This window comes from Paroedura picta, chromosome 1, assembly GCF_049243985.1.
Source record: "Paroedura picta isolate Pp20150507F chromosome 1, Ppicta_v3.0, whole genome shotgun sequence".
Classification (NCBI taxonomy): Eukaryota; Metazoa; Chordata; class Lepidosauria; order Squamata; family Gekkonidae; genus Paroedura; species Paroedura picta.
The window spans coordinates 27,838,018-27,864,897 of record NC_135369.1 but is presented as its reverse complement, the minus strand read 5'-3'; the positions used below and the strand labels follow the sequence as shown (position 1 = coordinate 27,864,897).

The 26,880-nt window shown below is 48.0% G+C and overlaps 1 protein-coding gene across 5 annotated transcripts in view; it reads left to right on the top strand.

Moving 5' to 3' along the window:
* Nucleotides 1–1,222: 1,222 nt before the first annotated feature.
* The window catches only part of SCARA3 (scavenger receptor class A member 3), a 48,364-nt gene continuing 22,706 nt past the window's right edge, over nt 1,223–26,880 (top strand). Inside the window, exons 1-5 of one of the 5 annotated variants that reach the window (XM_077330936.1) lie at nt 5,529–5,899; nt 6,103–6,292; nt 9,183–9,286; nt 16,314–16,370; nt 17,180–17,299. In XM_077330936.1, coding sequence (XP_077187051.1) covers nt 9,199–9,286; nt 16,314–16,370; nt 17,180–17,299 — 265 coding nt within the window. In that variant the 5' untranslated portion in view covers nt 5,529–5,899; nt 6,103–6,292; nt 9,183–9,198. Of the gene's footprint in view, nt 1,315–5,528; nt 5,900–6,102; nt 6,293–9,182; nt 9,287–16,313; nt 16,371–17,179; nt 17,300–26,880 lie in introns of those variants that run through there. The other 4 variants (XM_077330953.1, XM_077330945.1, XM_077330972.1 and 1 more) reach the window with 4 other exon arrangements.

Below are 26,880 nucleotides of genomic sequence, written 5' to 3'. Positions count from 1 at the left end.
GGTCTGTACTGAAACGAGGATCCTGGGGTGTAATTTTTGGATCATTTAATGAACCATGTTAATATGCTTGCTTTTAGTTCCCTTTTTAGACTTCTGGTTGGTTTTCAACCCGAATTCCTATCGCATTGTTGACTGAATGACCCATCCTGTCAATTCTATTGACTGGCTGTTGTAATCTGCCGTCAGTCCAAGTGAATGTTTCATAAGTAGTATGGCACAAGTGAAAACGATATGGCAGCTTCATGCATTCGTGTGACTGCAGGCTGGAACAAGATGAGGCTTTCGGTTAACTCACCAGTCTGGCATTTTGTCTTTGCTCCTAAAGCAATATCTCCGCTGAGCATTGAGACGCCTGCTCAGCTAAATCTCTGTGTTCACATTCACAGGAGAATCCCCCATGTTGACCATGGGCCTGGTTAACCAGCGGGGGAGAAAGTGTGGAGGGAACATCTTTTGCTACATTTCAAGATTTGGCCTCCTTTCTGGAAGAGAGTAGAAGAAATATTACTTTAATAAAAATTCAGTGATGTTATCGCAAAGAGAGATACCTCAACCCTTGTGATTTACTTGTTCAAACTTAATTCTACTCCAGAAGCAGTCTGTTTAAAACTGGTATTATTTAAAAGCAGCACAAAAAACCTCCCAAACTGTCTTGCTTCTTGGTGGCAACATGGCAGTTTTTGAATAACACAGGTCTCTTCAGCAGGAGTAGAATGGAATGGCAAGGGAAGTTAGGGGACAATTGGATATTTCTTGGCAGGCTTATAGCCTGGGTGGCAGGCTGTCCTCTGGGAAGGAAATAACATTTTTCAGCTTACAATTTTTCCATGCAAACTTGCTAGCAAAATGAATGTCCCTTCCTTCCCTTCCTCCAGCTTTTGCCCGCCGTTGTGCGTTCATTGCATGGAAAGAGCAAAGGAGATGGGAAGTTCCATCCCACCAGGAACATGCTCCAGAGTTCTCTGCATTTAGGTGATCCTCATCAATGCTGCCGTTTACAGGCCATGTCTGTTGCCTTGCAGAACAAAGGAGAAGACAATGTGTTAATTAGGGACACATTCCAGAAGTGTAGCTGTGTCGGGCCTGCTGGTGCAAAACCACAAAGAACCCCCTGGGGGCCTTTAGGAGGAGTCCATTCATTCCAGGAGGATGCGCAAGAAAATCTGTGAGAAGAGAGTCTTGTCACTCCTTGCAGACTAGGGCTTTGGATCCTGTGCATGCTCTCCTAGGAGGACCATCCACACTGTTACTCCAGCAGAAGCTTCCATCTGACAGGACCCCTTCACCAGTCGCATGCTGCGGTCTCCCAAGCCGGTAGGTGTAGGTTCTCCATGGTTGTTGCTTGTGGCATGGAAACAGAAGGAAAAGCCTTTGTCTCACGGTTCTCCTTTGTCCCTGTTTGTTTCTTGTCAACCTTTGGGTGGGCAGATAGTTGTGAGTGTCCTGCATAGTTCAGGGGGTTGGACTAGGTGACCTTGGAGATCCCTTCCAACTCTATGGTTCTATGAAACTCTGTTCTAGAGGGACATCATCTTGGCCGGATCCAGCAGGGCAATTTTTTAGAGCCACTCCTGACAGCAGGCTAGGCCCTGCCTTGACAAATGCATGGGGTTGTGTTAATTAGGCTGACTCCTTGCTGCTGTATTTGGTTCAAGTCACAGAATAATGCACAAAACACTTACCCTTTCTGATTTGTGCTATTTTGGTTGCTTTTAATGAAAGGCTTTTGGGGGAGGGGGTTCTCTTTTGTCCCTTCTTGTTCTGCAGCCACTGTGTTCTGCAGAAACTGGAGTGCAGGGAAAGACTGGTCATTTAAATTAACAATTGCTTGCCGGTCCCTTGTGTAGTAGAGGGGACCCCTGGCAGCCAGGAGAAAGCAGAGTCCCTGTAGCGCTCCGTCTTGGGGTGTTGCAGGGGCCAATCAGCCTGACTCCTGAGCCTTTCCAAGTCACCCCTCGCCTTTTGTGGCAGAAACTCTGATTGCTCGATATGACAAGGGGACAGGGAAGAAGGTGTTGAGTCAGCCGGGGGCAGAGGCATTCCTGTGGTCGAAGACACGCCTCCGTTTCCCCTGGATCGTAGTACTTCTACCACCAGAGGGCAGCAGACAGTTGCTTTCCACCGTTGGAACTAGCAAAGCGTGAGAACAAGCACTTTTCCTGGCCCTTCAGCCCCCCTCCAGTCACTGCCCACTCTAGGCTGCGATGCTGCATGATGGGCCCCAGAGAACCTGGCATGGAGGCTTCTGGCCATATGGATGACAACCTGCCTCCATACATTTTCCTCCTAGTTCCTTGCACTCCAGCCCCATCCTAATCTTTCTGCCAGGCTTTAGAAGAATCAAAAACTTCTATGGGGGAAGGGGGGGCATAGCTCAGTGACAGAACATCTCCTTGGCATGCAAGAAGTTCTAGGCTCAGTTGCCTCAGCTTCTCCAGAGAAAAGCTGTCAGCCAGAAAGGGATGGGAAAGCTGTCAGCCTGAGACCCGTAGAGCCTCTGCCAGTCTGAGCAGACAATTCTGACCGTGATGGACCAGTGGTTTCATGCGTATCATCGACCGTGCCCTCTTTCTCTGGACTTGTTTTCTGTGTATCCTAGGTTGCCATTTTTTACCCCAGAATGCTTTGTGTTGGTCCAGTTGGCAGGAAACATCAAACAGAGGCCTTTCCATAGACCACAGGCTGTAAGCCAAGGTCCACCTCACCTGATCAACCAGGGAAGCTCCAGCCTGGAGCTGGATGAGAAGCAATCTGACATAGGTGGAGGGATACAATTGTCCCTCCCCTAGACTTGTGATTCCAAAGACATCTACTAAGAAATGTGTGTGTGTGGGGGGGTCATTTGAAATGCGGTGTTGGAGGGGAGTTTTATGGACACCATGGACTGCCGAAAAAGACAAATGAATGGGCTGTAGATCAACTCACGCCTGAACTCCCCCCTAAAAGCTTAAATGGCTAAACTGAGGCCGTATAAGAAGACAAGGGTCCCTGGAATAGGGAAAGTGTAAGGTAGCAGGAAAAGAGGAAGAGCCAGGATGAGATGGATTAATGGGACCAAGGGAGCCCTGGCCCTCCGTTTGTAAGACCTGAGCAAGGCTGTCAACAACAGGATGTTTGGGAGGTATTAATTAATAGGGTCATCATAAACCAGGAGTGATGTGGCAGCACTGAACACACAGGAGAAAAAATACTCTGCAAGAATACCTGCCACCTTCCCCGTCCTCAGGGTTAGTCAGCTATCTTTTTAAAAAGACCGTGTTCTCAGACTGTTCCAAAAGGCTGCGCCTGAGTGCCCAGCAACATTTTAAGTGACGTGGTGTGGTTGGCTTTTGAACTGGTTATTTGGATTGTGATCAGAGAACTAAGGATCCTCTTGTTGTCATACTGCAAATTTCATGGTTTCAGGAAGTACCCATGATGAAAAATGCCACCCCCATTTATGCATGGTGTGTGTTTGTCTAAGCATGCTTACACATATTCGTGGATGGTTTGGGCCCCTCGTTAAGTGAGTGGAAGGATTTTGTCCCGATCCCACAAGAGCACTCCTCTGCTAGGGAATCAGGGGCAAGGGGACATTTTTCCTCATCCTCACGGCAGCTTGCAGTACGTTTTGTTGGAAGGTCTCCTGAGCTTCAGTACATTATTTTCCAGGCATGTGGGGCCTGGAGGTGGGATGCTATTGGAGGGGTAAGGCAGGGGAAGATCTACTTGGATAAGACCCCTTCGGCTCTCAGAAGTGTGTATCCAAATCCAATACACACATGCTTGATGAGTGATTGAGACAATACTTGGCTTGTAAGGTGGCTGGCTGAGAAGGACCCTCTCCTCGAAATATGACTTGGCTTTGGGTTCGAAACCACCTTCAGCCAAGTCAAGCAGGACAGTCAAGTGGGAGGGAGAAGGGAGGGCTGCAGCACAGTGAGAAAGCACCTGTTTTGCACACAGAGAGCTCCACATTCAATCCCCCGCTCCTCTAGTTAACAGCAGTGGGTGATGGGAAAGATCTCAACCCTAGGGAGATGCTGCAGGTCACGTGAGACAATATTGACCTTGATAGACTAACCACAATGGGATTGACTTGGTATAAAGCAATTCCAACACAGGCTGGTCTCCCCCCTCCCCCCACCCTAAGATTTGGTAATGTCTCTAACCTACCATACAGAGGAATAGAGTTTTCAGCAGAATGCTGCAGATGCAAATGGACCACTCCTTACTAGGTTGGTGGCTCAGAATGGCCAGTTGATATCCGCTGTTGTTAGGAGAGCCCTGCCCTGGAGAGCCCTGACTAGCCCAATCCCATCAGACCCTGGAAGATAAGCAAGGTCAGCCCCAGCCCCCTTGGGTTTTGAAGGCAAGAGGCATCCAGAGGTGGTTTTCCATTGCCTGCCTCTGCACAGCGACCCAGCTTCCTTGTTGGCCTCCTGTCCAAAGCCACCTCTGGATGCCTCTTGCCTTCAAAACCCAAGGGGGCTTCAGGGGGTCAGCACTTCCTGCCAGCACCATTCTTAGGAGAGGACGGCCATAGAGTGCTCATTGGAGGTTGGGGAAGATGACCTTCCAGCAAAGGAGAAAGGAACGGGATGCATGGGGGGCAGAACACTGGCAGTCTTCAAGCAAAGGTTGGATACACACTTTTCTTGGATGCTTTAGGATGCTTTGGGCTGATCCTGCATTGAGCAGGGAGTTGGACTAGATGGCCTGTATGGCCCCTTCCAACTCTATGATTCTAAGAAAGAGAGCTGATTGGAGCATCTTGGGATACAGGATCTCACCTTACTTCCACAGGGACTTGTAAGGTTGTACGTAATCACATCTTACTGAAATACCATAAATCTAAGTCTACAGTTGTCCAGAGACCCAGCTCAAGTCCAGGAAACAACTGCTCAGCCAGTGGCGAGTACATACTCCTCTATTTTGCAATCACTATTATGTGGGGTAAGTCGCACTTATTCCCAGGTTACAGATGACCAACTGAGACTGAGCCACTGGCACTGAGTAGCCCATGACTTCACCTCTCTCTCCGTGGGTGTGGGTGTGTCCCCACTTAGCACACTGGTCACTGCGGAGAAAACTGGACCACAAATCCACGCCCAGTTAAATCCCACTCCCTGCTTGGCCGGCCCCTACAAACAACTGGCTTACCCTGCGGTTACGTGCTCCGAGAGGTACGTTCCCAGTCACTAAATACTTGTTTGTGTTCCCTTGCGGTGACCTGCTGCCCGAAGCCTCCCGGTGAACCAAGAACGGAGGGCAGAATAACATTTGCACAGGCACACCAGCCATCCTCTCCCCCAACGGTTGTACCCCTGCTGAGCACATCTGAACATCTCTTCGGATGCTGCATCCTCTCGGGGGCAGGGGTGGAGAGGACCCTGCGTATCTGCGGCATCTCTTCATTTCCGAAATGTCGATGTGCGGATCTGAGCTCCAGGGCCCTGCTTCCCCACAGGCCTCCCACTCCTCCGGCCACGCTGCTCTCACAACCTGCCTGCTGCTTCCCCACCCCTCCTCTCTTCCTTTCCCTGTTCGCTATGGGTAAAAAGGACATTTGTTAGCAATTAGGGTTGGAGGGAGGGAGCAGCGCATATCTCGGCAAGCCTCCAAATGCTCCGTGCCTCGCAGCCCTCCCCACCCCCAGACCGGGGGCAGCAGCCATGGGAGGGGAGACTTCGGCGGGAGACGGCCGGCACTCCGTGAAGCCACTTGCCCTGTTTTGAAATTTCAAGGAAGTTTGTCTGGGCTCCGGCCCAAAACCCAGAGAGTGAAAGAAGGGAGTGTGGCCGGCAGCGTGCTGTCTGCACACTGAAGAAGAAGACCAGTTGGGAAACTCCAGCAAGACAGTAAGGGATGCCCAGCCGGAGGGCGGACGCCGCTGCTGCCTTCCCGGGGCAGTGACGGGGTGAGTAGGGGCAGCGGCAGCAAAGCCCTGTGCATCCCTCAATGCAACGCTCCCAAACATTATTTCCGCAGTGCTCTACAGAGCTGTGAAGTCCATTCTCCAGACTGCTGGGAGGTGGAGCGTTGGGGGGGGGGGAGAGCCGTCTCGTGCTTCAGAGCCATGATGTTCATTTCTCTGAGCTGTGTCTACTGCATTCGTTGCAGCCGTGATGTTGTGGAATGTAGAGCCCCCCTTTGAGATCCATCCTTCACGATAAGAGACATCTGGCTGAGTTAGCGCCTGGCTTGGAGGCCTGCTCCGGCGAGGGTCCAGCCTCCACCCTGTCCCTTGTTTGTTTCACTAGAGGCGCCCTGGACTTGGCCACTGGACTCCTCGGCAAGGGGATAATGAAAGGTGAGTTCTGTTTCAGGTGGGAGGGCGGGCAAGGGTGCCTTCTGGCAAGAGCGATGCAAGGGTAGTCATCCAGGATCGGACCGAGAGATTATGTCCAGGGCAGCTGCAGCGTTGTAAAGGAAACTGGGAAGTGGCTGCCAGAGCCCGTGCTGTTGGACTGTCCCCCAAAATATAGCTGTTCCAGGGGATTCAGTACATGAGTCTGCCCTCAAGTAGTAAAATGTTAACATGGACTGCCCAAAGGGGAGAAGGGGTTGTGAGTTCTAGGACCAAGGTAGGACTGGAACACAGCTCTTCCAAACAATGATCTTCTATTGTTCGGAGATATATAGGTGTTTTGTTTTGTTTATAAAAATATTTTTCTCGGTCTGTTTTCAAACGTGCCGTGCTGTTGGTGTGCACGCATTAAAAACATGTGAGTGCATCAGGTTCTGGCACTGTGTTACTACCAAGTCTCAGAATCTATCCGTGGTGGGATGCAAAAACACCGATTCTAGTGTTGGCAGCTCCCAGTTGGGAAATATCTGGAGATTTTCAGGGTGGAGCATGAGGAGGGCAGGGTTTGGGCAGGAGAGCTATCGAGTGCACCTTCCAAAGCAGGTTTTCTCCAGGTGAGTGGATCTCTCTGTTGCCCAGAGATCACTTCTAATCCCAGGAGACCTCCAGCCACCAACTGGAGGTTGGCAAGCCTAGCCAATTCACTTGCATCTGTTGACCTTCCCGTGCTTTCACAAGGCATGTGTGCTTTCTGCTTTAGGAGAACCAGTGCAGGTTGTGTTTTGGGGGACGTGCTGTCACATTGGCGGTGGAGCTCTCCAACGTAAGAGGGGCCAGGTAGTAGGAAACAGGAAGCCGTGGGCCTCAGTTTGCAAGACTGAACAAGGCTGTTGGCGATCTGGTCCTTCGTTCAGAGGGCCGCTGTCAGTCGGAAGTGACTTGGCAGTACTTCTCACACGTGGGTAGAAGGTGATGAGAAAGACCCCTGGAAGAGATCGTCCTGACCAGTGGCCTTGATATAAGGCAGCTTCACGTGTAAGTGATACAGACCTTCACAGTTTTCACCTGCGATCTTCATTCTGTTTTGCATTGATGAAAGGATTTGACCCTCGGTCTTCCGGATCCAGTTTTAATTCCCTAACGGATTCCCCCTCTTTCTGCGTAGGAATTTGTATCCAGAACACATGGGCGTATGAACCATGGGACAGAGCAGGATGCATGGCCAGGGTGGTGTGTCTCTATGGGCAAAATCCAGCAGGAAGTTCTCTGGTGGAATGCCCTCTTTGAAACGAATGGAGGAGGCATGCAAATAACTAAGTGCCCGGCTGGATCTGGCCAGAGGTCCATCTGGTCTAGCATCCTGGTTCCAAAAACGTTCAGCCAGATTTCTCTGGGAAGTTTACAAGCAAGGCAAAAGTGCAACAGCCTTCCCCAGCTGTTTGGGCCCAGAGATGAAGCCAGAGGTATATTGCCTCTGCCTCTGGAGGTTCCCTTTAGCTGTCACAAACCATAGCATTCATGAACAACTTCCCATGAGATTTGCACAAGAAAACTTCCTACAGTTAGCCTTCCTGTTTTAGAAGAAGAAGAAGAAGAGTTTGGTCTTATATGCCGCTTTTCCCTACCCGAAGGAGGCTTAAAGCAGCTTACAGTCGCCTTCCCTTTCCTCTCCCCACAACAGACACCCTGTGGGGTGGGTGAGGCTGAGAGAGCCCTGATATCACTGCTCGGTCAGAACAGTTTTATCAGTGCCCTGGCGAGCCCAAGGTCACCCAGCTGGCTGCATGTGGGGGAGCGCAGAATCGAACCCGGCATGCCAGATTAGAAGTCTGCACTCCTAACCACTACACCAAAACTGGCTTTTACCTTTGTGTGTTGGAATTTGGCTGAAATCTTTGGCTGCCTCAGGCTACCGCACACAGTTCTGGACTGGATTGCACCTTTGCATGATCCCAAAGTTGCACCCAGTGTTTTCTGCCCCAGAACCCTTGGGCATGCCACCAAATAGTATAGCACCTCCACTGTGGGCAGCAAAATGTCTCAAGAACCTGACAGGTACAGAAACATGCAGTCTTGGTTGCAAGGAATGTTGGGCTTTGAAGTTCCCATTTGAAAGATTATGCCCCGGTGGCTCACTGTCCTGTGGACTATGCGTTCTCCCAATACCAAACAAGAATATCCATTTCCCTTCCTCAAATGCTGGAGAGAAATGCATAGTGGGTGTGGGCAGGGGGAGGGTGAAGGGCTGGATAAGACAGCAAGGGACGAGTGTCAGGGTTCGGAGGAACCGGAGATCCTACAGGCTGGGAAGGAAATGGGAGAAAAAGGACTGGCAGGGAAGGGGAGAGTGTGGGGCTAACAGGAGTACCACCGACCCCTCTGGGGAGCAGCCAGGGAGAACAGTGGTGCTGGTGGCAGAGCCCTTGAGCTCACAGCCCTCCGGGAACGTCCCCCTCCGTCCCCTTCCTGGCCTGACTTTAAAGATCACAACCGAGTCTCAGATTTCAGAGAGAACCCATTTCCATGAAAACAAATAAAAAGTTTTCCAGCGTGTAAAAACCCATCATTTAGCACCAGCGCTCCCCGTGGTGGGCCTGAGACTATGGGGTGTGGGAAATGGATATTCCCAGCTCTGATGTTTTTGGGACTCTGTGTTATTGGTGGCTTTCCGCAGGAAAAAGCAGAAGACCCGCTGAAATCTTCTCTTGGCCCAGAAAGTTCCTGGATCAGATGGGTGCTTTATTCCACCCCCACCCCCACCCCCCTCAAGTTAAGGATTACAGCAGTGAGCTGATTCCACAGCCAGCCGGGGCAAATGGCTCCCCTCCCAGATCAAGAGGCAGAAATCCATTCCTTTCCCTTCACCCTCCGCTGTTTGTTTGGTCCCATCCAGGAGTTTGTTGTCAGCTATGGGGTCTACTCCACAAAGTCTGATTGACCAGCAGTTTCAGGGGCTTTGGGATTACAGCAGTTTTGGATGCTCCGGAGAAAGCAGAGGTTGGTTTGGATTCTGAAAGCTTCTCAGTTCCCCTCCTTGCAGGGCTCCTGTGATTACAGGGCCACAGTCCGCTGCTGTACACAAAGGCCTCCGAAGGAAGGTCTGCCTCCTGGATGATTGCTAGTTAGCTCCCCAGCATCCATAAATACTCGATGCAAAATGCCGTTTCCTTTAATTCCAGGTTGGGGCCAAGTAATAAGAGCAGACGTGAACCTTGCAAAGTGCAATAAAGATGCATGACGAAGTTGGGGGAGACCTTCCTGCTCTGCCTTGAAGTCACGACACGCACTGAACAGGCGATAGAGTGGAAACATGCTGACTAATGCAACTCTGTCATGCCACAGGAGGTTCAGGCAGAGGCTGGACTGGAGCACTTGAGCTTTGGTTTCTCTGTTTTGAGACAGTTCCACACTTGGGGGGGGGGCTGTGCAGAAAGTGCTCATTGCCACACAACCTGCTCATGTGCACTTCCAGCATCAGTATACTTCACCACCAGCTGGCTCACCTGTTAGGGTTGCCAGGTCCTCCCCCCTCCTCCCGGCCACTGGTGGGGGGTGAGGAACAGGGTTCCCAGTTCCAGGTTGGGAAACTGATGTCTGTACTCTGAAGAGGAGCTGTAATTCCAGGGGATCCCCAGGTCCCACCTGTAGGCTGGCATCCCTATCAGTTGCCTACCCTCCCAATGCATTAATGCTTTTTGTCCGGTGGTGCTGGGAGCACAGGCCGTGGGAGCGTTCATCAGTAGGTGTGTGGAAGAGGGGCATGCTGGTGGGTGGCAGGGGGAAACAGCCCTGGGCTCTGCCAGAACATCTGAGCCCTATCAGCTGACCCCCTGTGGTTGATTTTGCTGTTGGCCCTAGATGTCCAACTAGATGGACATCTAAAGCCCCTTTTCGCCCTGGAGTTCCACGAAATGCATGATGTTTGTGCAGGATAATTTTTAGCACTGGGCATAATTTTCCCCATCTTTGCATGCCTTTTCTCTTTAGCCATTTATCTTGTTTGCTTGGCTCCTCATCCGGCAGTTCAGGGGGGCTGCAAAGAGTAGCTAAATCCCTTCAAAGTGCAGGGCGGGTTTTGCTGCTGAAGTGCTCTGTCCTGTGAAATGCCAGGAACAGGACTGATTCTTCATGAGGCTTCAGCTGATGTGGATGGACTGCCCAGGTGCGCATGAGAGGACTGCTTGCGTGTCATGAGAATGAACGACCCAAGGGCAGGCTCCTACGAGCTGTCAAAGAAGCCATCCATAGAGGATCTTGATGACTGTCTTTCTGCACAGCTCACTACCTGCAAAGGTGCCCTATACAGAGTCAGGCCATTCAGGTCCACAAAATCTAATCTGGTCTGTTCTCATTGACAGCAGCTGTAGAAAAGGTAATTGGAGGTAATTGGAGATGCCAGGGATTGAACCTAGGATCTTCTACAAGCCAAGCAAATGCCCTACTATCGAGCCATGCCCCCACCCATATACATCTATGTCTCTTTGGGGGGAGGTGTAAGAGCAGTCTCCCATTTTAATTCAGGAGCAAAACTGAGCATTAATGTATCTTGCACAGTTAGCGCCTTGGATTATCGCAAGTTTGGGAATGACTGGTATTGGTTCTTGTGGTCTCTCTGGGCCCAGGCAGAGGAATCAGGTTTGCAGGTATCCCTTCCTAAAATAATATCTTTTAATGGAAGGTTGTGCAAGTGTCAGTGTTTCACAGAAATCTTCATCAAACTGAACAAGGAAAGAATAACAAGGGACATTTCCTTCTGCAGAGTTTAATGAGATCTCTAATCTGAAGTGCTAGCTCTAATCTGGAGAGCCAAGTTTGATTGTCCATTCCTCCACATACAGCCAGCCAGTCACAGTTCTCTCAGAGCTGTTATCACAAAGCAGTTCTGTCAGAGCTCTCTCCTACCTCCCAGGGTGTCGGTTGTGGGGAAAGGAAGGGAAGGCAGTTATAATCCACTTTGAGACTCCTTTGGGTAGTGTATACAAATCTTCTTCTAATCTTAGACACTCCCACACATACCCCTCCAATGTGCCCTATTTTTGCCATTCTCACCTGGCAATCACAATCTCTTCAGAGGGTAAATATTTGTGTCACTCAGACTGCCGTTTTCCTGCTTTGGAAAATATCTTGAACCTGGATGCCCTCCCCCCCCCCCCTCACAGCCTCTGTAGTTTATGTAAAGGGAACTGGGAGTTTTATAAGCTGTTGATCTAAGGAAACCTCTCTGATGCCGAAACACACACAAGGCTCTTTGCATACCTGTTTGTAGTTCTGATCTAATCCCACATGAAAAGCTGGGCTGCTGCGAAATGGGAGGCCATCTGCACCTAGGAAAACATCGCTCTGAAAGGCAGAGTCAGCCCGGCTCTGGAAAACATGCCTCGTTTATGAATGAGGTTGCCCAAGTTCAGCATGTCAAAACACTCTTGTGCCCTGCTGGCAGCTGCTGGTGCTTCGGTCAGCATTGTAAGGATGGGTGAAGAATGGATGGGTTCTCCTTTTGAGCAGGGGAAAGGGGGCTGGCGGTTGTAGGATGTGGGGAGAAATACCTACATCAGGAGCCTCTTTGCCTATGGCCAGTGTGCTAAGATCAAAAGATGGAAGCCTACTTCAAAAACCTCCTCTACTTTAAGGTGAGACTGGCAAGGGTTTTTTTTTTTAAAGCAGGGCCTATTCAGTGGTGGCATCCCAGCATTTTAGAACTCCCTTCCCAAGGCTAGCTGGGCTTTTAGTTTTAAAAGGGTCGTGAAGGACTTCTTAGGACCAGGAGGTTTTTGGTCCGGATATGTAACTGGTAATGGAGATTTTCTTAAAAACAAATGAGGATGTAGTTCACCAATGATCCTTTATTTTATTGAAGATATCTGATTTTAGCTCTGTTTGGTTTTGTTATGCAAAGTATTCTTTGTTTTTGTGTGTATATATTACGCTACCCCCGAGGGCTTTGTGGAGCCATGTGGCCGGATAAAGGCTCTAAAACAAAATAAATAAAGGAATGGAAGTTATTAACAGCCCTGCTCTGAAGGATTGGAATCTAGCCCCCTTCCCCCTTCCCTATAATTAGGAGTCTAGGAGCAAATCCAGCATACGTTCCCTCAATGACTCCAATGCCTTCTCTCTCTCTTGCTGGCTCTCTCATCTCTAACTGGCTCATTTCAAGTACTGTGTACAGTTCTGGTCATTGTATCTCAAAAAGGACACTGCAGAGCTAGAAAAAGTACTGAAGAGGGCAGCCAAGATGATGAGGAAATTGGATCACCTTCCTTAGGAAGGAAGGCTGGAGTCTTCTCAGCTTAGAAAAGAGGAGACATGATTTGTTGTTGTTGGGTGCAAAGTCGTGTCCGACCCATCGCAACCCCATGGACTATGATCCTCCAGGCCTTCCTGTCCTCTACTATTCCCCGGAGTCCATTTAAGTTTGCACCGACTGCTTCAGTGACTCCATCCAGCCACCTCATTCTCTGTCGTCCCCTTCTTCTTTTGCCCTCGATCGCTCCCAGCATTAGGCTCTTCTCCAGGGAATCCTTCCTTCTCATGAGGTGGCCAAAGTATTTGAGTTTCCTCTTCAGGATCTGACAAGAGTTTTATAAAATTATGCATGGGGTGGAGAAGTTGACAAAGAGACATTTTCTTCCTCCCAAAATACCAGATTGTGAGGGTGTCCAATGAAGCTGATGGGCATTGAAGATGGACAAAAGGGATTGAAGATGGACAAAAGGGAATCAATACTTCTCTACACAGAGAGTGATTGAAACGTGGAATTTGCTGCCAGAGGGTGTACTGATGGCAAGAGGAAGAGATGGCTTTAAAAAGGGGGGTTAGATAGATTTGTGGAGGATAGGTCTATCAGTGGCTACTAGCCATGGTGACTGAGAATGAACTTGCACATGGTGACTGAGAATGAGCTGGGTTCGATTCTGCACTCCCCCACATGTAACCAGCTGGGTGAACTTGGGTTTTCCACAGCACTGATAAAGCTGTTTTGACCAAGCAGTAATATCAGGGCTCTCTGAGCCTCACCCACCTCCCAGGGTGTGGGGAGAGGAAAGGACAGGCAATTGAAAGCCACTTTGAGACTCCTTCGAGTAGAGAAAAGTGGCATATAAGAACCAACTCTTCTTCTTCTTCTAGTGAAATCTGCATAACTGGGTTCACCCTGAGGTTGAAGAACCCGCTGTGACAACTCCTGAAATTTGTCTGTCTTCACCCCTTGATGGCCCAGGTCCCTGCCAGGGCTGTGATTCTTTTGTCAGTGTGCCCGGGTTGTGGCTGGCAAGGAAATCCCTGGTGTGGCCCGATCTCTTAAACTAACCACAGTGTCCGAAAAATGTGGATGTCTCATAGAGAAAAAAGAAGATCCATCCTTCTTGGCCATCCTCTGCTTCCCAATACTCCTGGCCAGGAGTCTGAAAGTAAACTGGGCCAATAAATAAAAATTAATTACCACAATGAATTCAAAATGCCCCAAAGCACCATTGTCACTATCCAGCTCTGTTAAAATGATTTATGCAGTTTTAAAATGAAAAAAAAAAATCAGTAATACAACTATCCAGGACAACACAAATACTGCAAAAAAATGAAAAACGAAAAGGATGTTTTGCAATGAAAACAACATGAAATCATGTGCAGCAATTAAGAGGGCAGGAAACTTGAAAGCATGTATTAAAATTAACATAGTTATGGACCCGTTCACCCCTGCATTTCTTCTTCTCATCCCTACTGCATCTCACTCTTTTTCATGTTTTCGTACTTTTGGTACCCTGCTGGGCAGAGCCTGGGATGTTCCATGTACTTTTTTATTTGGCTCCTGTCCCTTTAAAGCAGCGTTTCTCACCTTTTTTTACCATTGAGAACCCCCCTGTAACATTCTTCAGGCTTCGAGAAACCCCCGAAATGGCTCGATCATGCAAAATACAGTTGGGAAGCATAGCTGTATACATGCCTCCATGGGGGCCCTCCTCTTTCTGCTTCCTCCAGGCCCATCATTCGTCATTTTGGGAGGGGGGAGGTCAACATGACCATATATATCAACCAATAAATGTTTAACGGATTTTAGAAAATATATTAAAAAATCAATTAATTCCCACCCATTCAGGAAACCCTTCCAGGTCCATCAAGAAACCCCAGGAGGTCCCAAAACCCTGGTTGAGGAAGCCTGCTCTAAAGACACTAAAGACAACATGCAATCCAACAATAACATTAAAACCAACTTAAACTAAATCAAAGGACAGCATTAAAACCAAGCTGGGGAGGTGCAGATGTTAGTGCTCAAACAGATTATGGTAACTGCAGGTTTCTGGAGCTTAAATTTGCCTCGGGGCCATGCACCCTTGAACCTTTGGTTTTGCTTTTTCACTAGAATTTTGTGGCAGAACAGCCCTGCTCCAGCCTGCCCTCCAAGATTTTCCCAACCCCTGCTGGAGAGGCTTCCTTTTCCCTCTTGGGTCACCGGTGTCACCACATGACCTTTGTAAGGAGTTGCCCATTGGGAGGACTCCCACTTTCTCTTCCAGTTCTGAGGCCGTGCCTCTGTGTCTCCTGCTACCCAGCACCTGGTCACCTTGGGGACAGTTTACTGCCTTGTGTGCCCCTGGAAGAATAGCCACTTGCCAACTGACTGCCTTCCCCCTGGCACTCCTTTTAAAATAGCTGTCCAAGTTGATAGAGGTCTATGACCATTTACGCACTGGAGGTTTCATGCCAGTCTGGAGGCTGGAGTTTTATTTGTGGCAGGTTGCTCTACCTCTTCCTGCATTCACACGGGGGAGTATTTGGCCCGGTGCACCTCATCTGCCCCTGATTTGTGCTTCTGTACGGGAGCTGGGGCAGTGAAGTTCCCAGTGCATAAACAGTCTATGGCCCATTATGCATGGCCGCCGAAACGGCGATTTCGGGTCACATGGAAAACGCGGAGGGGGAAGACGCGACGCATGCCGGTTATACACGGGGCGGGGTGCGACGGCGGCAAAACCCAGAGTAACCGATTATGCACGCGCCGATCCGGGCGCCGCTTCTGGTTGCGCCCCGCTCACCCGGAAGCTGCGCTTTCTTCCGCGTTTCACTGACGTGGCTTTTTCGGCGGCATGCACCGAAGCTGCAGCCGGTTGCAGCCGGCTCCGTGCGTTATCCGTGATTTTAGTCGCCGCCATTCCACCCCGAATGTGCGCTAAAACCCCCGTGCATAATGGGTCAAGGTGGCACAAAGAACCACTACCAGCAGCAAACGTATTTATTTAAAAGAACATTTTCACAAGCACACTTTTAGCAGGGCATCAGATGGAGTGAGGGATTAAAAAGAAATGGGCAAAACACAATTCCTCTGTTCCTCTCTCTATACATGCCCTATCAGATGTTAAAATATAAGACAGCCTCCTTGGCTTCGAATGTTCTTGATCGTTACAGGTTTTCCATTGCCTTGCAGATGCCTTCTGCTGTCTAGCCAGCACATGGTTATCAATGATCTGGATGAGGGGGTGGAGAGACTAATTAAATTTGCAATTGACACCAAATGAGGAGGAGTAGAAGCTAGAGTTCAACAAGATCTGAACATGCTGGAAAAGTGGGCAAATGAAAACAAGATGCAATTCAATAAGGAGAAGTGTAGAGTTCTACATCTGGGCCACAAAAATGGGAAGCAGGCATACTGGATGGGAGAGACACTTCTGGGTAGCAGTGTGAGTGAACGAGATCTTGGGGTACTTGTGGACTGTAAGCTAAATATGAGCAGTCAGTGTGACATGGCAGTAAAGAAGGTGGATGCAGTATTATTATTGTTGTTGTTGTTGGGTTTATTACCCAGCGCTCCCGACAAGCTGGCTGGCAGGGGGTTATAACATTAAAAGCCCCATAATAAAATATAACCATCCCCAACTAAAGACCATTCTTAGTCCAATAACCAACTAACCCTCCCCCCCCCCAGTTAAAATGATCAGGGAGAGTTAAAGGGGAGAGTTTTAAAGGGGAGAGTTAATGTCATCCTATTTTAATATGTAATTATATTTTAATGATTGATGATTTTGTATTTTAGAAGAAGACCTCACTGGAGAAGAAGACGAGATGCCATCCTTCAGATACCGGCCGAATGGTAAAGGCCTTGGATTGCTCATTTCTTTTATTTTAGGAGTGAGAAATGGAAGACAGATCTCTCTAATTTCCCTTGGCCCTTTTACAAGTTACCAGGCAGTCCCCTTCTCACTTTGGCTCTGTGGTTGGCTGGATAGCAAGCAGATAATATATACTGAGCTCTTGTAACTCCAGATTATACAATCCACTTCAGAGATTAGGCTTCTGTCCAAGAGGGGACCCCGAGTATCCCATGTAGAAGAAGGAGTCTTAAAGCGGCTTACAATCGCCTTCCCTTTCCTCTCCCCACAAGAGACACCCTGTGAGGGAGGTGAGGCTGAGAGAGCCCTGATATCACTGCTTGGTTAGATCAGCTTTATCAGAGCTGTGGTGAGCTCAAGGTCACCCAGCTGGCTGCATGTGTGGGAGGACGGGGGAATCAAACCCGGCTCACCAGATTACTGCTCTTAGCCACTGCTCTTAGCCACTGCTCTTAGCCACTATGCCAAGCTGGCTCTTAGAGGAAGCTAGCATGCAGGGTTTAGATCAAATTGTCAGGTGGGGAACCCTGTCAGAGCTCCCTTCATCAGATGCATGAGATATATGTTCATCAGGCTAATTTATATTTAACAGAACAGTGGGGAGGGAGAATGTGAGAAAGATGTTGGTTCAAATAAAGAACTACTCCCAACAGTAATTGGTTCTCCAGAAGTGTGATGTGACACTCTGTAGATGTAAAACCTAGCACAGGATGAAACAAGTATGCTAAGTGTATAAACTGGCACTCTGACATACCATGATCCCCCCTCCTTGCCTCATCCCCCCCCCCAGGCCGAATGAGGACCAACTGCAGCCAGTGCGAGAAGACCTTGACTCTCCAGACGTCTGTGAAGGTGCTGTACGTCTTTGTCATCTTGCTGATCATTGTTGTGGCTGTGTTGGCTGCCTTGGGTAAGTCGCAGGGTGTGCCTGTTGTGTATTGCAATCTGCCCCTCTTGGCTCTCTGTTCATCTTGCCTCTGTCATTGGATTCCAAGGCAAAGCATAAGAGGAAGAGACCTCCCTAGCCACACACAGAGGTCCAAAGAGTGCAGAAGGAGTTGAGAATCCTGAGCATACACATTCACATACACACACACCTATTCACAGACCAACTTCACAGTATTGTTGGAGAGAATCCAGCCAATTACAAGCTGGTGTTCATCACACACACCCCTTCCCCAGGTTAGTGACAAGACAACCAGGTTAACATCCACTTGTAGCACAGCACTTATTGTCCACTTGTAGCACAGGTTTGGTCCCCTCCATCTTAAAGGCTTCCAAGGAGCAGGTTTTCAGATGCCCCTTTCCCCACCTGAGACTCTGAAGAATGGCAGCTACCCAGGAGATCACAGAATCGTAGAGTTGGAAGGGGCCATTCAGGCCATCTAGTCCAACCCCCTGCTCAACGCAGGATCAGCCCTAAGCATCCTAAAGCATCCAAGAAAAGTGTGTATCCAACCTTTGCTTGAAGACTGCCAGTGAGATCAGCAATGCCAACCTCTTTGAGCCTACAAGGACATTTGGAATTTTGAGTGTCACACAGATAAGGTTTCCCCAGGAGTTGGGGAGTCAAACAGATCACCTCCCTCAAACAACCTAGGAAGAAAGAGAGCCAGAAAAGGGAATGGAGCCACACACAGTGTAAGGGAAAGCCACATGTTGACCACTCCTCCTGATGCTCCTCATTTTAAGGAGGCAGCCATTAACAAGCCCATCTGAAAACCTCTGTGAGCACCCTGGGAAATTTTGACATAATTTTGGGCACCATGTTGGGGAACCCTGCAGCAGATGCTAGTGGGTTAGATGGCCCAGTGAAGTCCCCTTTGCCAGGCACTGTGTATAAATTACTACCAGAGTACATTGTTGGACCCCAATGATGTGTGAACCCTTGCCCCAGGGAACAGGTGTTTCTTGGAGGAAGTTATTCAGTTCTTGACCACTGTCAGGAGAGAGCAAGGGATGCAATGGCTTCTTTAGCTGACCTCTCCATCCCTTCTATATTCAGTCTGCACCAAAGAAGAGCTTTTTACAGGAAGGCTTTGGCCACGAATTTCCAGCCTGCAGCTTCTTGCTTGCTAACCCAGCAGGCTGCAGGAGAACCCAAGTTCCAACCAGACTTCCCAAGGAGATCTTTCTATCAGAGACCTAACTAAGACCACCCACAGCCCCTTGGCATAATTGGAACTGCTGGTGGTCGGGCCTGAGAGCTGTTTATTGGTCTGGGACAGGGCTTCCTGCCGTTTGAAGAAATCCAGCATGTGCCTTTTGCACTCTGCTATTGTGGGCAGGGAGACGCCTCCCCGCTCTTGAGATGGTGTGCCCCAAAGTCAGACTGTAGTTGTGGGCCTGGCGCAGAATGGCCTGAGGTTTGGGACCTGTCCAGGCTCTCTGCACAAAAAAACCTGAGGATCTTCCAGCTCAGCCGCTGTTGGGGCGGCATAAAAGAGACCACTCAGCACAGTTCGCTGTTCACAAACATATCACCCACTTAGACACGACTCAAGATCTTGTTTCTAGTGAGGGAAATTCCTAAAGACCGGAGGACAGCCAAGATTTCATGGCCATGAGACTCTTTCTTGACCTCACCGTGAAGCCTCAGAATAGACACTATTCAGCAAAACTTTTCCAGAAGAAGAGGACTAGGAGGGAAAAAAATCCAGGGGCACCAGTTGCCATGGGAGTAGGGCAATAGGCCACTGTCTGTTCCTTTGGATAAGGAGGACTAGCCTCTTGAGTTGGTTTGATGTAGGACTGAGCAGACTAGAGTTGCCAACTTCCAGGTGGCACCTGGAGATCTCCAGCCCTTACAGTGAATCTCCAGATGTCCAAGATGGCTGCTTTGGAGGCTGGACTTTATGGTATTATACCCCGCTGAAGTCTCTCCCCTCCATAACTCCCCTTCCCGCGCTCTGCACCCAAATCGCCAGGTATTTCATCATCTCAAGTTCTAGTTTAAGACTGGACAGACCCACGTTCAGAGCTCTGAAGCCAAGGGCAGCCTTGGCTCACTCCATCTCTTTTTCTTGCAGCCTGTCCTTCCTAACAGGGTTTATTTATTTATTTGTTTGTTTGTTTATTTCACATTTATATACCGCCTTCCTCTAAGGCTATGGGGATAAAACCCATGTAAGGTCAATGAAGAAATGTTTGCCACATCTTCTCACTGTATTTCTTTATTAACAGTAGCAATATACATATTGGTTTCGCAAATTTTGGCTTTTTCTGCTGAAAACAGTTATATACAGAATTTTATAATATTCATTATTGTATATTACCGCAAAGCTAGCATACTCTTCCTGTGGCAAAAATGTCTTCATTGACCTCACATGGTTCCTCCCCCCCATTTATTTATTTATCTACCACTCCCCAAAGGCTCCTGGTGGGTTATAAATGTCAGATATAATCTAAAAAATCCCATTAAAACTCCTGACATAAAACCCATAAAATACAATATCAACAGTATAAAATAAAGATATGGCGGAAACATCGTCCCATCCCTAACAACCCCAGCAATGCCTCTGGGGGGGGGGAAGGAGAAGGGTGAGGAGGCGACAGATGGAACTCGCAAGCCGCCACTCCTATAGGGGGGCCATGATCGTCCTTGCCAATCCCAGCCTCAACCGTAGACCTGGTGGAAGAGCTCCGTTTTGCAGGCCCTGCGGAATGCTGAAAGCTCCCGCAGGGCCTGCAGCATCTCTGGGAGCTCATTCCACCAGGTCGGGGCCAGGACCGAAAAGGTCCTGTTCACCGTGTACTCCTTTTCTTTTTCTACCTCACAGGGTTGCCATGTCTGGGCTTGACTTGAAACTGTTGTGAATGGATGAGGCCATCCAATCCCTTTCAAGAGAGCTGTTGTTGATCTGTGCCTGGTGGAAATCATGTCCGTCCTGGAAAATACGTCCCCTCCCAGATCTTCATCTGATCTCACTCTCTTCCCCCCTCACACATTTTGCCTTTGGCTGAGCTGTGGCTGGCAGCCCGGGGCCTCTTGGAACTTCTCCTGCTTCAGGTCGAGCTTTCGTTAAAGCTGGAGCATGAGAGAATGAAATCTCTGGCTAAGCTGCCAGCAGAAAGTTGCACTAAGAGGAAATAGGAGAAGGATGGACAGAAAGAGTCACCTGTGAATTCTGAGTAAATTTCCATTCAGAAATGGTTCGTTGTCAAAATGGCCTGATCCTGATCTTTCTGTCCTTAGGGCACCTGGGTTATAAACGTGGAATGTGGAATCTAGCACCGTATTCAGTATCCTGAGAATTTAAGCTTTAAAAAATATACGTTTCAAGTCCTCTAAACGTATACAAAGGCTTTCCTAGAAGGGAGTTGCCTCTTGAAACTCAGAAACAGAGTAATTCACAGTAATCAGTGTTCTTCATAAATTTGGTCCCTCTGGCAAAAACATAATAATTATATATAAATAATCTCCATTTGCAATGTCTGTTAATGTGTCTTTTGTTGGCGCAAGGGTTTCCTTAGCATCGCACACCCCTGAACCCTGTCTGATAGCCCTTCCAATCCAGCTGGTGCTCTGTCTTACTTTGATTGTCACATGCAGTCAACAGTGGTTTGTTTAAACTGTGATTGTCTAAGTCACAAATCCCAGTTTGTGCATAAGCCTCAATGTGACCATTTTCCCTTCTGTCCTCCACCCTTCAGGGAAGACACCTTCCCTCTATTGCATCCTCTATGAGCCACTACAAGGGTCATTGCCAGTCAATACAATAAGGTTCATGATTTCAGCTGTCACAGTAGCCTGCAGTTAGCACAAACTGTGGTTAACAAACCAGCTACAAGCCCTGGTTTGTTTGGCCATCTGAATGCAGAAATTACAATGAACCAGGGTTTTATAAATCATGAGCTAGTGTAGCCTTTCTCAACTTTTTTTACTGTTGAGAACCCCCGAAAATATTCTTCAGGCTTTGAGAAACTCCAGAAGTGGCGCAATCATGCAGAATAGGGTTGGGAAGCACAGCTGTGTTTACGCCCACCTGGGGCCCCTCCCCTTCAGGCCCATCATTGGCCATTGGGGGCGTATGATATGACCACATATGGTCATAATATCTGATAAAAGTTCAACAAACTTTAAAAATATATTAAAAAACTAATTAATCCCCACCCATTTGGGAAACCCCCCTTCAAGGATCGCTGCCTTGTTGTGGCAAGGGGGCTTGCGTAGTTCAGTGAAGCTATGAGCTATACCGTGCAGGGTCACCCAAGACGGACAGGTCATAGCTGAGAGCTCTGACAAAAGGTGATCCACTGGAGAAGGAAATGGCAAACCACTCCAGTATCTTTGCCATGAAAACTCTATGGACAGTTCCAATAGGCATAACGATATGACACCGGAAGATGAGCCCCTCAGGTCGGAAGGTGTCCAATATGCTACTGGGGATGAGCAGACGGCTAGTACGAGTAGCGCCAGAATGAATGAAGCGGCTGGGCCAAAGCCGAAAGGACGCTCAGTTGTGGAAGTAACTGGTGGCGAAAAGACAGTCCGATGCTGTAAAGATTTTTATTCCATAGGAACCTGGAACGTGAGATCCGTGAATCAAGGCAAGCTGGACGTGGTCAAACAAGAAATGACAAGACTGAACATCGACATTTTAGGAATCAGTGAACTAAAATGGACAGGAATAGGTGAATTTAATTCAGATGACCATCAGGTATACTACTGTGGACAAGAATCTCGCAGAAGAAATGGAGTAGCCTTCATAATCAATAAGAGAGTAGGAAAAGCAGTCTTGGGATACAATCCCCAAAATGACAGAATGATCTCAGTTCGAATCCAAGGCAAACCATTCAACATCACAGTGATCCAGGTCTATGCCCCAACCACTGCTGCTGAAGAGGATGAAGTTGATCAGTTCTATGAAGCCCTACAAGACCTTCTAGAAGCAACGCCAAAAAATGATGTGCTTATCATCATGGGGGATTGGAATGCTAAAGTAGGAAGCCAAAAGATAACCGGGATAACAGGCAAGTTTGGCCTTGGAGTACAAAATGAAGCAGGGCACAGGCTGGTAGAATTTTGTCAAGAGAATACAATGGTCATAGCAAACACTCTTTTCCAACAACCCAAGAGACGACTCTACACATGGACATCACCAGACGGTCAACACAGAAATCAGATTGACTATGTGCTCTGCAGCCAAAGATGGAAAAGTTCTATCCAGTCAATAAAAACAAGACCAGGAGCTGATTGTGGTTCAGATCATGAGCTTCTTGTTGCAAAATTTAGGCTTGAAGAAAGTAGGGAAAAGCACTAGGCCACTCAGGTATGAACTAAATCATATCCCCGACGAATACACAGTAGAGGTGACAAATAGATTTAAGGAATTAGATCTGATAGACAGAGTGCCTGAAGAACTATGGACGGAGTTTCGCAACATTGTACAAGAGGTAGCAACTAAAACAATCCCAAAGAAAAAGAAATGCAAGAAATCAAAATGGCTGTCTGAGGAAGCTTTACAAATAGCTAAGGAGAGAAGGGAAGTGAAAGGCAAGAGAGAAAGAGAAAGATACACCCAATTGAATGCAGAGTTCCAGAGAAAAGCTAGAAGAGATAAGAATGCCTTTTTAAATGAACAGTGCAAACAAATAGAAGAAAACAATAGAATGGGGAGGACCAGAGATCTTTTCAAGAAAATTGGAGATATGAAGAGAACGTTTCATGCAAAGTTGGGTATGATAAGGGACCAAAATGGTAGGGACCTCACAGAAGCAGAAGAGATTAAACAAAGGTGGCAAAATTATACAGAACAACTATACAAGAGCGAGCTTAACATCCCTGATGACCACACTGGGGTAGTTACTGACCTGGAGCCAGACATCCTGGAATGTGAAGTCAAATGGGCCTTAGGAAGTCTGAGCAACAATAAAGCTAGTGGTGGTGACAGCATTCCAGTTGAACTATTCAAAATCTTAAAGGACGATGCAGTAAAAGTGCTACATTCAATATGCCAGCAAATTTGGAAAACTCAACAATGGCCACAGGATTGGAAAAGGTCAGTTTACATTCCAATCCCAAAGAAGGGCAATGCCAAAGAATGTTCAAACTACCGCACCATTGCACTAATTTCTCATGCTAGCAAAGTTATGCTCAAAATCCTACAAGCTAGGCTCCAGCAATATGTGGACCGAGAACTTCCAGAAGTACAGGCAGGATTTCGAAGAGGCAGAGGAACTAGAGATCAAATTGCCAACATACGCTGGATCATGGAGAAAGCTAGGGAGTACCAGAAGAACGTCTACTTCTGCTTCATTGACTATGCTAAAGCCTGTGATTGTGTGGAGCACAACAAATTGTGGCAAGTTCTTAAAGAGATGGGAATACCAGAGCATCTTATTTGTCTCTTGAGAAATTTATATGCAGGTCAAGAAGCAACAGTGAGAACTGAACATGGAATCACTGACTGGTTCAAAATTGAGAAAGGAGTTCGGCAAGGCTGTATACTGTCGCCTTGCCTATTTAACTTGTATGCCGAGCACATCATGAGAAATGCGGGATTAGAGGAGTCACAAATTGGGATCAAGATTGCAGGGAGAAATATCAACAACCTCAGATATGCAGATGATACCACTCTAATGGCAGAAAGTGAAGAGGAACTAAAGAGCCTGTTGATACGGGTGAAGGAGGAGAGTGCAAAGGTTGGCTTGAAACTCAACATCAAGAAAACAAAGATCATGGCATCCGGCCCTCTCAATTCCTGGCAAATAGATGGGGAAGAAATGGAGATAGTGACAGATTTTATTTTCCTGGGCTCCAAGATCACTACAGATGGGGACTGCAGCAAAGAAATTAAAAGACGCTTGCTCCTGGGGAGGAAAGCTATGGCAAATCTAGACAGCATCCTAAAAAGCAGAGACATCACCCTGCCAACAAAAGTGCGTTTAGTCAAGGCTATGGTATTCCCAGTTGCAATGTATGGCTGCGAAAGTTGGACCATAAGGAAGGCCGAGCGTCAAAGAATTGAGGCTTTTGAACTCTGGTGCTGGAGAAGACTCTTGCGAGTCCCTTGGACTGCAAGGCGAACAAACCGGTCAGTCCTAGAGGAGATCAACCCTGACTGCTCTTTAGAAGGCCAGATCCTGAAGACGAAACTCAAATACTTTGGCCACCTCATGAGAAGGAAGGACACCCTGGAGAAGAGTCTAATGCTGGGAGCGATCGAGGGCAAAAGAAGAAGGGGACGACAGAGAATGAGGTGGCTGGATGGAGTCACTGAAGCAGTAGGTGCAAACTTAAATGGACTCCGGGGAATGGTAGAGGACAGGAAGGCCTGGAGGATCATTGTCCATGGGGTCGCGATGGGTCGGACACGACTTCGCACATAACAACAACATAACAACAACATTTGGGAAACCCTTCCAGGGTTTCATGAAACCCTAGTTGAGAAAAACTGAACAAACTAGTGTGATGTCTGAATGTAGCTTGAATGGCAGGGAGGTTCAAGAGTTTTATATGTGTGTGAATGTCGGTAGCTGGGTCATGGGGTTTTGTTTGCCTTTCTATCTAGGTATTTATACCTGGCTTTCTCCTCATTCGATATCCAAAGCAGCTTGCAATATCCTTCTTCCCTCCTCCATTTTATCCTCACAACAACCTTGTGAGTTAGTTTAGGCTGAAAGGGAGTGGCTGGTCTCAGTGAGTCTCCATCCTACATCTGAGTCTGATGTTCCAAGCACTGCACCTTGCTGGCATCCACTGGCATGTCCAAGACAGCGCAAGTACCTGCTGGAGAAGACTTGTGCGTCAAAAGGGTGGCAAGGGAAGCCAGAGCCCGAAACAGGGGGAGCAAATGCATTCGTTCAGCCTGTCCAATTTACAACTGAGAAGACAGCAAATGCGCAGACTGGCAAATCAGAAGCTGTATCAGAGTGTGATGTCTGAGGAGGAACTGGAGGTTGGTTGGTGGAGCAGGATTAAAAGAAGCCCAGGGGCTTTGAAGGACAGCGTATCAGTGATTGTGTGCTGCCCTTTGACAGGAATCTCTTTCAGCAGTGGGCCAAATACAGGGACCAGTCTGTTTCACTCAGCTTTGGCTGTAGCGACTGGCACAAGCTCGATAAGCAGAGATACCTGTTTCCCATTACCGGTAACAAGAAACTTTTTAATGGGGTGCCAGGGGTAGAAACCAGGGAATTTTGCACGCAAAGCACATGGTTTGCCACAGAAAGGAGAAACATGATGAAGTCCATGCCTGTTTCATAGTGTACTGATTGTTTTGCAAAATACCCAGCTTGGAGCCCTCTGCTAAGATTACCCATGCTACTGAAAGCTGTGAGTTGCACTCTGTCCTGGTGAGGAAGACGCGCTTCCAGTGCTGGGCCTTCCCTCCATCTTCGAAGGGTTCCGCTTCAGATGACTACCCTTGAGCCATGTAGAAGAAACAACATGCAAGAGCCAGTTTTGAAATCTGTCAGTCAGTCTGCATGAAAAAGTGACTAGTGCAGCTTTCATCCACTGTAGTGATTTTCACCACTACCAAGTTGTTATAAACGGCACATCTGCCACAATCTCGATTTGAAATCCTGCACGAGCTCTCATGTCTTTTGTTCCATTTATCAACCCAAATCAACCCAAATCATCTTCACCTCCTTTCCTAACAGGCAAAAGCTGTACATAAGCTAGGAAACCGCAGTGCGGGACAATACAAAATGCAAGGGAACCGCTAACTCGCTGGCTGGAAGGAACTGGTGGGATATGGTGAATGCAAACTAAACATGATTCAGCACAACCAGGCAGCTGCCAAAAGAAGAGAATGTTATTTTTGGGACGTATTTACAAAAGAGTCAGAACAAGTTCTGCTCTGCTTAGCATTGTTTAGGCCTTGGCTGGAAGAGAGACTCCACCCTTGAAGAAAGGCTGACCAAGTTCAGGGGTAAAAACCAAGTTAAACAGGATGATGAACACAGTTAGCACTTTCTGTCCCACCCTCCCTCCAAGGAGCTCAAGGCATCATGTATGGCTGCCCTCTCTTTTATCCTCACAACAGCCATGTGAGGTAGGCTAAGCGGAGAGAGAAGAATTGGCTGACAGTCATTTAGTGAGGACCACTTGGGAAACCTTTCAAACCAAGGTCTCCAAAACCCTAACCATACTCAAACCATTAGTCCACATAGGCTTTCTGGGAGGATGAATAAGCAAACACACAGTTGCAAATTAAAGGAGATTAGCATCGGTTCTTGACGTATAAGATTCCCATCTGTTTAGTCTAGGGGTTCCCAAAGTGGGCAGTATGCTTCCTCTGGGTGGTCTGCCATCCCACTGCGGACCAGAGCTAATCCTGGAGGAGGAAAAACTATCTTCAGAAGGTTGGCTGGATGGGGTCATATTCCAGTTGAGCTCCTTCGCCTCCTTGGACCCTGTCTTTCTTTTGTAATCAATAAATCTTTATTTGCAACTTAGCTCCAACTAACTTAGGAGAATGAAAGCACGGAAAAAGAATAAATTGAGGGGTGGAGTTTCCCTCCACTCCTAATCAGGCTTTAGTT